This window comes from Podarcis vaucheri, assembly GCF_965113315.1.
Source record: "Podarcis vaucheri genome assembly, chromosome: 6".
Taxonomy (NCBI): domain Eukaryota; kingdom Metazoa; phylum Chordata; class Lepidosauria; order Squamata; family Lacertidae; genus Podarcis; species Podarcis vaucheri.
Genome location: NC_138764.1, coordinates 80604956 through 80617539, shown reverse-complemented (window position 1 = coordinate 80617539; position 12584 = coordinate 80604956). Strand labels below are relative to the sequence as shown.

At 39.7% G+C, this 12584-nt stretch overlaps 1 protein-coding gene across 16 annotated transcripts in view; it reads left to right on the top strand.

Moving 5' to 3' along the window:
* Nucleotides 1-12584, top strand: part of PTPRT (protein tyrosine phosphatase receptor type T) — a 620908-nt gene that overhangs the window by 521369 nt on the left and 86955 nt on the right. For 12 of the 16 annotated variants that reach the window (XM_082225799.1, XM_082225800.1, XM_082225808.1 and 9 more), the window contains one exon: nucleotides 9751-9780. The exons of 3 other annotated variants lie outside the window; for them this stretch is intronic. In XM_082225799.1, coding sequence (XP_082081925.1) covers nucleotides 9751-9780 — 30 coding nt within the window. The remainder of the gene's footprint in view (nucleotides 1-9750; nucleotides 9781-12584) is intronic. One more of the 16 variants, XM_082225803.1, reaches the window with a different exon arrangement.

Below are 12584 nucleotides of genomic sequence, written 5' to 3'. Positions count from 1 at the left end.
TCTGCTATAATCCTTAACAGCATTCACTATTACCATTGACAAATGTATGTAAAAGATCTGTACTAGGGTATGGTTTTTAAATGGGTGCAGGTTCCATTTATTTCAGTGGAATTTGTTTGCATGTAAGAATATTTATGATCAGTAGTAGGGTTAAACTGCAAGTTCAAGTGCAGAATTTAAAGTGGTTAATGGACTTGGTTTCAGTTTCTGCTGAGTTTTCCAATATATGGTATCTTATGTCCACAGAAACTCCACTGAAAGTCTTGTTTTAAGAACTGCAAGCGCACATTGCTCATTGGAATTTTTTCCTGGACACGAACCCAAATGTGGATGTTCTCCATTCATTTATAAATATGGCTGCTGCCCACTGCTTCAATACAATGTACTGTACATTTAAATGTACATTCCCCTATAGCATATCCCATTTGTAAACACCTGCACAAGAGTTAACACATCTAGCTACTTCCCAACCCCTGATAAAAATTCAATCAGATAAAAACTGAATGGCGTAAAAATGCGCATCTGCTGAACTTCTGCATCCACAATGGAAGTTTACATTTCTCAATTACTGTATAGCATTCCTTGCATTAGCATACAGCATATATTTGTCACCAACAGATCACTCTAACACAAGCTGTAAGGTGCTTAGTTACTAATATCAAGTTGTGATATGCTTATAACTACTGCGAATGAAGGCATTGTTGTTTGATTTACAGAGGTCAGTTAGAGTATCTGGTTACCAAATTTTACTACAGTGTGTTGCATAATAATTTCCGTAAACTAAAGTGGTCTCCTAGATGAAGACTTTGAAGCATCCTAGACATTTTTAAACATTGGACAGGACATGAAGTCCATTTGTTAATTCACCCTTGTGCTTCTAAATTACCATGTACTGTTCCACATTTCTCAGTAATGATATTCATGCCTCCAAAGCTGATTTAGAAAGTTGATGAATGGCAGAGTTATAGCGCGTCCCATTATTTCCAGCTATATAGAAGATGTAAATCCATTGTTGAGCTAGGTTATCAAGCAGAGTTAAAAACCCAGTGATTCCACAGCTAAACGAAGATTTGAAATCTGGCCACAAAGTCAGCCATCAGCATTCCAAATTGTTCTGCACTCACCCTCATTTTGAATGTTTGTCTCAACTGAAAATGGGGAAAGCTAACATTATTTCACAACTACCAAATCAACATGATTTTCAGAATTCCAGAAATCTTCCTTTAACTTGCAAACCAAAGGCACTTAATTGATGCTGTGCAAAACCAGTCTCAGAAAATTCCAAAGCAAGCTTTAGAAAGTAAAGGCTGTTGTACCAGAAAGTCTGGTCCAGCCTAGACTTTTAAAGCAGACTGTACTCATGCCATCTTATTGTTATACAAACAAATTTGTGAGAAGCCCTATTCCATGCCCAATAAGCATGGAACGCCTTTGCCAGGTGGCACTGTGGCCCATAGATTGCCACAGTGCAAGGTTTTGCCCATTATCTTCTCTGTGTGATGGGCTCATGGGGAAAAGCTGTCCCACGAGCCCTTGCTGAAGTGGGGAGGGGAGCCATTTTGCTCTGAGAGCTTCCTGCCCACCCACCCTCAGGTTGGAGCCTTCACTGAGCAATTTTGGGTCATTGGTTGACAGGGACTGAAAGGAATTTTTTTGGCATTTGGTTGGGGTTTCTATTCGCCTTTCCCTCAGTGAAATTATAGCTTTCCTTTGTTAGGCGGAAGAACATTGTTTGTATGAGGGTGGAAATGACATTGGTCAGGATCAGCATAGTATGGGGAGGGGGCCATAAGGGGCCTGATGGGAGGATTGACCATGGCAGACCCAAGTGTGAGTTTGGTATCTGCCTGGTTGGAATCTTTAGCCTGGTCCCCCAGTGAGATCTTGCCTGCTTGGCTTGTACCATGACAAGGTTCAACACTGGCTGACTCCCGTCATACAGATTCAGAGCAATGCAAACCCAGCAGATCCATTCCATCAACATGGGGCTTTTGGAATGATGAACTCATCCTGACACCCAGTGCCATGACAACCCTTGCCCTGCCTGTTAATAAATATTTAGCCTGATTTTATCCCATCACCGTTGTACAGTCTGCTTATTTTGCTGCTCTCATGGGTCACATAATACTCCTGCCTGAGCAACATCCACTATATATTTTGGAAGGTTAACTGTTTGTCTGTTCGCTGTACATTTGAATACCTCTTGAGATATCATAACCAGATTTTGCATGAAGATATCAAGGAGCAGGATTTAATTTATCTTTGGATACAGTTGGTTGCCATTTTGAATCAAGATTGTGAAACGAACCCTTTGGAACTGTGCTGATTTTAGCCACTGATTTCAAAACTGCACTATTTTTTAATTATTATTATTTCTCAGAAACCCAAGCAACATTGGATATAGTATATTATAGACTTTAAGAAAACTATGGTAGGGCTTCTCAGCATGAATGAGCCAAAGTGCTTTAATCTAGTTCAGTTGGTTCCAGTCTGTACAATATAGATCAGTCTTTCCCATCCTAGCTCCTTTCAGATGTTTGGGACTACAGTATTTGGATTTGGGTTCAAATAAATGCATCTATGTCAATTAAAAGTCAGAAACATGTTTGGAAATAGAACAGGGAAGAGGAGAAAATAGCAAGTGTTATTCTCTGTCCCACAGATTGCTGACCACAAGTGTACAGCCAGCATTGTCCTCTAAGGTCAAAGCCATATCTGAGATTCATTCATCTTCAACTTATTTGTATGAAAGCCTTTTTTCCAGGGGAATCTGTGTTCCCAGTGTTGTTGGACTAAAACTCCCACCATCCCTCCCCACTGGGCATGCTGGCTGAAGCTGGTGCGGGGCAGAATCCAAAATTTCCAGAGGGCACCAGACCAGTGAAGGTTGTTAAAGATATTAAACTGTACATAAGTATGGACTCAAAATAGGACCCTCTTCTGCACTAAACCAGTTGATGCCCTCAACAAATTAATATTAAATCTGTTCATCCGAACATTTTGATCTGAAGTTGCACAATAGGATCATAGAGTCAAACTGAGAGATGCATTTGCCTCATGTATCTTATTTTAAAGCTAATGCAGATTAAACTACAATGAGATGAGAAACTCTCCAAAATATTGATGGACTGGAACAATCTGTATAATAAATGGATTATTTCTTTTTCAAAACGACAACTCCTAAATACATAATTTTAAAATAAAGATTAGTCCTTACATTATACAAAAAGAAAAAAAGCAACCATATGTGTCTTAGCTACATTGTACTCAGACTTCCATAATAATCTCTTAGTCCACAGAGAAGCTACTATGAGATTCTCTTGCTTTTCAAGGCAATGAGGCAGAAAAGTAGTGATTTAATTAGACAAACTTGAGGCACTACCTTCAGACATCAGAGTGACATCTGCTCATGGCCCAGGGCATGATAACTGATCAGTAATAGACACATCTGATTTTTCTGAATGTAGCATTTGCTATCCAAATGGGGGAAACAATGGCATTGTGGGATTGTATAAGGAGAAAATGTTTCAGGGTGAAAAAGACCGCACTGCCAGAAGAAGTAAACATGACTGAAATTAGGGATGGGTGAACAGTCAAAGATTCCATCTAACTGACGTAAACTCACTCAGTTTGAAATACTTCTTGAGAGCTTACAATTACCTTCAAAAATTAAGATTCAGGTAGTGAATGTCAGGTAGTGTTGGTCTGGCGCAGTCAAAAAACATTAAAAAAGTGTCCAGTAGCACCTGAGAGACCAATTAAGTTTGTTCTGGGTATAAGCTTTCATGTGTATGCACACTTCTTCAGATACGAAAGCTTATACCCAGAGCAAACTTAGTTGGTCTCTAAGGTGCTACTGGACAATTTTATATATATATTTTTAAAAAATAAGGTTGACCCTTGTTGAATATTAGTGCCTCAAATCTATTTGGCGGCACTATTTATCTCTTATCAACTATCTATCTTGCCTTTCCAAAGGAGCCAAACAAAACATTTAAATATGTAAACAATCCAAAACATTTGAAAACAATCAAATATCCTCATCGCTAGTGATTGTAGGGTTGTTAGGAGCAGTGCATTTCAGCTATCAAATGCCTAGGTCAACAGGAATGTACAGTGGTACCTCCGGTTGTGGACGGGATCCGTTCCGGAGCTTCGGTCAGATCCCGAGGTTTCTGCAACCTGAGGACCCCTGCTGTGCATGTGTGCGCAGCCGTACCCAGTAAAATACTTCCAGGTTTGCCCCTGCACAACCCAAAGTTTACGTAACCAGAGGGTTACGCAACTGGAGGTACTACTGTATTTAGTTTCTTTTGAATGTTGATAATGAGGAATGCATCTGTACCTTACTAAGTTGGGAGATGCTACTGAGAAGGTCCTTTCATGAGTCGGCACCACGAACAGGGTCTCTCATACCAACACATGGGAGTGACTGGACACCCCAATCAGATGGGCAGCGTACAAATAAAATAATAATAATAATAATAATAATAATAATAATAATAATAATAATAATAATAGTTATTATTGTTATTATTATTATTATTATTATTATTATTATTATTATTATTATTATTATTAGCACATTGTCCTAGATGCTCATCTGGTCATTCCTAAGATATCTTCCACTGAAATGTTTGTTGACCAGAGCAAGCTGCCTTCACAGAACTCTCCAGGCCTGTCACTCATGAAGATCAGCAAAAGTCAGTATTGATTGGAATATCCTGCATATCTGGACTGCAGGCATCAGAAATGCAAAATTGTAATCCCCCTTATCCTTAAAGTAAGATTTAAATGGGCAAGGCCATGTGGCTTAACTCCTATACTTTTGAAGCCTGTGATGGTTATCCATTATGTGTAATCCCCAGAAGTCAGAAATGAAGTTTAGAATATGCATAGGCCACCCTCTGAATAATACACTCTCAATGCAGTTTACATAACAATTTTAAAATTACAGCTTCAAAATAATAGGATAAAAAATGCAATACAATTTCTTCTAAACACCCACAGCATGCATAAAACAGCAGTACTAAAAAGTAGATTTCCATCCCAGAATATCATATACTTTTTCAACAATGTAATCTGCTCAGAGAACCGCTGTACCAAAAAGAAAATATTCCTGCATAGGCCAGCTGAAACAAACAGGCCCCCATTGGGCGCTTAATAGAAAGACAAAGGTGCTTATGAAAGGGGAACATCAGCTTAAGAACTTAATTTCTTAACACACACATCTGTGCACCCAGTTCTGAACAAAAACTGTTTTTTGGAAACGCTTGCTAAATATTCATAGAATTCATAGAACTCATTTTAAGGGAAGATATGAATGTAGTTATGGATAATTTCCCTGATAAAATAGGAAGAAAAGGAAACACTTAAACCTTTGAATACATTATTTAAGAAAAGGCATGATGTATTTTTAGAGGTTATCTGTCAGCACATAGAAAATAATGATTATATGCTTTTTTCCAAGGCAAGAAACAGTTATTCCAAAATCAATACATCCTTCATTTCACATGCATTAGGTAATAACATTATCAGTGATATCAGAGAGGTTAACCTATGTGAAATATTGGAGGGCACTGGCTCCTCCTTCAATAACTGAATGGAAAGATAAAATGTGTGAATATGCCTTTCATGTCAAAATTCACACTATATTAGGATGGAGGAAAGTAGTCAAGGATATAATAGCTTTGCTTGAAGCATCATTTAGTTTTATTTATATTGGCAACAATACTCAAACTACTAATTCTCTATGTGGAGATGATTCTGTACATCCAGCATACATGGAATTGAAGCTTTGCAAAGAAAAGGGTATAAAACTTAATTTTAACATACAATGAGCTGTTTAGCAAAAGGTGAATATACATTAGTGCTGTTCTGTGAACTCTTGCACAAGTAACAGAAGTCTGCTCATTGACAGTGTACTGCAATAATATACCGATGGTACATTATAGAATAAATATGTGGTAAGTTGCTATTTCCATATTGGTATTGTTATTTATTGTGTTTTCAACCAAGTATGTTGCTGTTAGCCTCCTTGAAACTTTGGTGGAAAGGCAAAATATAAATCCTGAAAATAAATAAATACTGTAAATAACATGAATGAATAAGAAGGAGGTAGGTTGTAGCTTATCAGCTCCAGTGGACTGAGAAAGCTTATGAGAAGCAACTTGTAGAAGTCTAATGCAAGAGCTTGCAGAAACATAACAATTTTTTGGATGGGGCGGGATCACTTTTCTCATACAACCCTCTCCTGCTAAGTTTGAAACACCCCTTCAGTGAGTAGAAGAGGGCTCTTCTAGAGGAACCGTTCTAGAGGACCCATTCTCCACACCAAAGCATGTTCTCCGTGTACAATAGGGTAATCGCCAGGGCATTCCAGGACATCTTGTGCATCACTGGATAGCATCTGTAGTGGACTTGCTTGTAGTACTTATCATATAATGACTGAGACAGAGACACTAACATTTGTCCTCTCATCCTCAGCACCTGTTGACTGTAGAGGTGGTCCAAGGGAGTATGACATAGAACAGGAATAGAGAAAACCTGGTCCCCCAGATGTTATTGGACTCCAGCTCTAATCAGCCATAGCCACCATTGACCAATGGACAAGGATTGTGAGAGTGGTAGTCCAAAAACACTGGGGGGAGGGCACTAGTTTCCAACCCCCAGTGTAGAAACTCACTATCCACAGAACAAATAACAGCAATTCTACTTCTACAAGCTCTGCAACACTTATTTGGAAAGGGAGAGGAAGGAGCAGTTGGCTCTTGCAAATGCCTAGCAACTCACAAGCAGAGGAGAAATTAAATGGCTTCTATCAGTGTGAATTCAGCATGGCAACTGAATTATACTTAAAATCTGAGACTTGAGAAAATGTACCCTCATCCCTGCCTGCAATCCACAAATCATTTATTCTGGATCAATCTTCCAAAATTCTTCTCATCTGAATTTCTCCTCATATTTTGGAGTCATAGAGTAGATGCTTCCAGAGTGGAATCTGTGCATTAGGGAATCTTCTGTGGTTCCATGGTTTGTTTGTTTTTTGTTTTGTTTTACAGAGCAATGGTCAGTGCATGTAGTCTTTCAATGCCTTCAGTTTATTGACATCTTTCCTCCATTTCGAATGTGCCTATCTGCGTTAATAAAACACTGCAAAAAAAAACCCCAGTATCTAACCACGGGTATGATTGCACTGTGATAGTTTTTATGTGGTGTTTTAACAATGCATATGTGCACTTTTGTGCTCTGATAAAACACTGTAGTAAAGAATCTTGATGTGATTGTACACACAGTTACATGAGTAAGCTTTTTCCTTGATAGTTTACCATTGTGCAGGACAACATATGTATATCAGTGAAACACCTGACAGAATGTCATTCTGATGCAGTCATGTACATGATCAAATGAAGATCTCTTTGTTCCAGTATTGTATTGATGGGTACATGCTCACTGGTAACACAGAGATGGGTAAAGAGGCAAAAGAACTGTAATCTGTAGCAAACTGTGCATGCTTCAGTTCCAGAGTTAATTTCAGAAGTTTTCCTAGTTAAACTGGAATTCAAGAGAAATAGAATGCAGGGCAGACTAAATTAATGGAAGAGCTAAGGAGGGGAATGGGGAAAATCTTATCCCTAATCTTCTCAACAAGACCACATGACAACTCTTAATTTATACTAGAGCAACTGGTTTGTTAATTGCAGACAAAATAGTTCAGACTGTAATAGTCATCTTGCTGGTGACAGTGTTCAAGAACTGCCAACCTCCTCCATTTTTTTGGACACAGAACACTGTTGCAATCTTTTCAAGTAGTTCTGTGTTGAGCTGAATTTCCCTGTGTTTCATTGTACTGTTCTTGCTCTTGTCTGTTCTCCTATGACAGTGTGTCATTGTCATGTTTGTCAAGACAGGACAACTTCTACCATGATGCATTGCTACACAGGTCTATGTTGGGGCCAAACTCTCAGATGTCCAATGCAAAAGAACACCCCAAATTGTATTAACAGTACTTTAGAAGTTGAGAGGTAGTGTGTTGTATATTGTCAGTAGGGTAGTCTTAGAAACTATATACGTAGAAGTCGATAGCCCCTCATAGTGAATAATATTTGGGAGAAAAGAAGCCCTTATTTCAAAATGAGACAATAATATTATGCACTCTGTTCCGGGACTATAGTTGGCTGCATTCCTTCAGTTTGTATGCAGCACTGCCAGGGCTGGGCATGTCCAGCTCTGTTAAACAATTGACAATCACAACAGTTACCTGTTTTGCAGAGAGGATGAGAAGATTAAATCGTGTCCCCCAAGCAGTTTATTGGCATGATCACTGATTTTCTAAGTGGGCTATGTGGGCTCCAGCAGACTGAGGAGTCTTGTGGGCTCCGTTTGTGCATCACCATAGCTGTTTTGGGGCTGGTGTATAATAATTGATAATACATCAGTATTCAAATTAGGCAATGCATCAGTGGAATACTATGCACAACTGTACAAGGTGTATATGCATGTGTGATCATGATGCATGAAAATCTACATGCAGGTTTAATTCTCATTTCTAAGAACAGGAGATTTCTCAAGAAGAACACAGCTTAAATGTGTGTGTGTGTGTGTGTGTGTGTGTGTGTGTGTGTAGATAGTGGTCTGAGTATTTTTTTCAACTCCCTTTCAAGCCAATACACTTTTAAATGAATCATATTATTGTGAAATAATGAGATATCATTTATATACAGAATACATAATTATGCATTTTCATATCTGCAGGGTTTTTTAAAAAACAGAAACAATTCTATATACTAGCAATATATATTTTGTAGAGCTGAGCCAAAAACTCTCCTACCTCATCCACATTGTTGGCACCCTACAAACAGGGGGTCCCTCTCTCAATTTTTTTTGGGGGGATATCCCTACACACAGAGACAGCATGTTTTCCTTATTCAGTCTGGTGCCACTGCTTTGGGGCATTATTTTATTCATTTTTTTTAAAAAAAAATCAAGACTCCAGACAGAGTGAGGGCAGAAAGCATTGCCCTCACTCTGTTTTGACTTCAGGTGCCATGTAGCCAAATATCATTGTGTACATTGCAATGAGATTTGACTATGTAGTAACATTAGAAGCCAAATCAGATTAAGGACAAAACATGCCAGTTCAGTTTGGAATCCTATGTGCAAATAATAGATGTGGAAAATTGTGCTCTGCAGCAGCAGGAAGGGCGGTTCACTGCTGCTGTCAGGATCACAAATAAGCAACCAATAAGGTTAGCAGTGAGGGCTTTGTGAACTATTTTAGACCCTGAAAGCCCCTCTTTTCAGAGCAAAAGTGTCTGCTAGTGATCTTTCAGTTCTATCCTAGTATTAAGTTAAAACCTCCTACTATTACAGTACTAAACGTGTGTTTTTCTTCTTCACGTTTTTCATTGCTAGACTTCCCACGGATAGACTTTAAACTGTTTTGCAGCAATGGGTAGTTTCATGTTACTCCTTGGTGAGGACTCAAAGCACAGTGAAGTGACTTGCCCAGGGCCGTGCAATGCATTAGTGGCAGTTATAGTTGTAGAACCCAGGAATTCCTGTTCTCGGAGATTAGCTATCAGACCTTGGAGCAATGCTCAGAAATCTATAAAAGATAAAGCCAAACTGGGTGAAGCGCTGCAATACTGTGTGCATTTCAAGCTTAACATAATGGATATAAAGTCTAATCATGCTTTTTTTCCTTCTTCCCCACTTTTGGACATTTTCTTCATCTGACTGCATATTTAGAAGAAATGCATATTCCTACTCCTATTACTTGTAAGTACCTAGCTGAATATGACTTTTCTTGAGCATGTTCATTACAGTTGCAGGGTTTTGTTTTGCTTTTTAATTTTTACAAATTACTTTTTATTTTACCAGTCACATTTTCTTTTCTTTTTCTCTTTGTTCGTTTTGGTTTTTGTAGCACACTACATTTTTAAAGGACATCATCTATCCAATATCCACACAACGACCTTTTTGTATTCATGAAGCTAAAAAAAAAAGTCATGGGGACTCAATATGGCTACTTCCATATTGAGAGCCAGTGTGGTGTAGTAGTTAAGAGCGGTGGACTCGTAATCTGGTGAACCGGGTTTGCTTCCCCGCTCCTCCACATGCAGCTGCTGGTTGACCTTGGGCCAGTCACACTTCTCTGAAGTCTCTCGGCCCCACTCACCTCACAGAGTGTTTGTTGTGGGGGAGGAAGGGAAAGGAGATTGTTAGCTGCTTTGAGACTCCTTAAGGGGAGTGAAAGGCAGGATATCAAGTCTAAACACCTCTTCTTCTTCTTCTTCCTTTTGCAGTTAAAACCCATGCCTTTATATCTCACTCACCCCTTGCAGTCTTGCTGATAATCATTTCTTTCTGGTGTAGACTAATAGGAAAATAGCAGGCTAAGCACCAAGTTACCGTAAACTTTGAAAAATACTGTTTCCAAAAGCAGGTGGTGAGCATCTAGGGTACTCACTGTCTTTGCTGCAACTGCTCAAGAATCATGAACCTTTCTCTTTTCTAGCTGATGGGAAAGGAGGGTTGAGCAGCAATGGCTGGTGTCCATTGGGACTGGTAGGGTAGAAGGGTGGGAGGCCAACAGTAGGTGGAGCTATAACCAGTGGTAGGCCGAACCCTGTCCCACATTATCCTTTCTGCTGAGTTCTACAAGGAACCAAGTGCCAATCTAGATGTGATGTGGGACATCCATGATTAGGTTATCTTGCACTGTAATCTGCCGTGTCATTTAGGGTGGCAGGGAATGCAGCCCCCCCTCCCCCAACACAGCTTTCTTTCTGAAGGGACTCTTTCTTGTCAACTTCATTGCCCAGATAAATTCTAATATTACATTGTATTGCGCTAATATATGACTATGGAGACTGTGAATATAGTTTCTAATTTTTATTGTTTACTTTCTTGTTATTTGTTCCTGGAAAATCATTAATGAACAGAGAGTTTTTTTAAAAAAAAATCCATGGTGGTGGAAGTTTCAGATAAGAACCACACTACTTATGAAACTGCAGGTCCCTAATACCCAGATGTATAGGGAGACTAGTTATTCAGCGGATTGGAAAGCACATATAGTGCATCCTCCTGGGTACGCTTGTATTCAAGGAATTTGTTTAAATAGTGGAGCAGACATGGTAATGAGGAGGAGGAAATAGTAAAGGTAAAGGTAAAGGGACCCCTGACCATTAGGTCCAGTCATGGCGGACTCTGGGGTTGCGGCGCTCATCTAGCTTTATTGGCCAAGGAAGCCGGCGTTTGTCCGCAGACAGCTTCCGGGTGATGTGGCCAGCATGACTAAGCCGCTTCTGGTGAACCAGAGCAGCGCACGGAAACACCGTTTACCTTCCCGCCGGAGCGGCACCTATTGATCTACTTGCACTTTGACGTGCTTTCGAACTGCTAGGTTGGCAGGAGCAGGGACCAAGCAACGGGAGCTCACCCCATCGCAGGGATTCGAACTGCCGACCATTTGATTGGCAAGTCCTAGGCTCTGCGGTTTAACCCACAGCGCCACCCGCGTCCCTGAGGAAATAGTAGAGAATTGCAAAACTTTCATAAACCCTTTCTGTCTTGCTCTCAGATAGCAAAACCCTTCTATCGAATAGCACCACCCTTCTGCCTTGCTTTCAAATGTTTCTGGGGGTGCTTGGCAAATGATCAGTGAGTGCACAGTAAAAAGATGCCCCTCAGGTGTTCAGAGGCACTGTGAGATGGAAATGAGTTGAAATGAAATCAAAGGCAGGTGGCTCTTTCATGGGGGAAGAAACCTTTCAAGAAACCAGAGGACAGATTTCAGCGCAGCACTAGATAAATTAATGAGGGGTGGAAGAACCACATAGCACATTTCCTGCCTCATCACTTGTTGAGGTGCCACACCAACACCTATTACTTGTTGCTCAAGTCATATTGGGATCTACAATTTGTGAGTGAAGTGTAGCTACAATGTTCTGTGAACCGCCCTGAGACCTCTGGGTATAGGGCGGTATATAAATTCAATAAATAAATAAAATAAAATAAAATAAAATAATGTGTTATGCAGAATACACTCCTGAAAGCTGTTTAAAAAACACTTGTCTCAGGAGTTTTTAATAAAGGTGTGTACACACTCCCATTTACTCCACATCTAATGCACTGTTACCACTGTTTTGTGAAGCCATGCACACACAATATTTGCTACATCCTATATTGTTCCTGTTTTTTTTTTTTTAGAAATACTGTGTTTTGATGCAGCCCCCCACCATCAGCTTACAACCTATTAGAAAATATAAGCTATAAGGAGCATCCATGCCCTCCTCTCTGCCCACTGGTGTGACTTGTAAACACATCCAGCCATGCTGATGTGTACAATGAGGTGCAAATGTGATTTGAAATGCAGTCAGGGTGTGTGTATGTGACCTTGCTGCATTTTAAGCTGGTAATGTGTACACAGCTTAAATTTGTTTTAAAGGGTTAATTTGTTTCACAGGAAATTCCCGTGTGCAATCACTTCTTACTGAAATAATAATCTTCCAGACATAAGGTTTGCTTTACATGTTAATTGAAGCACATGGTTCCTGTGACCTTTGTAATTGCTCCCATGC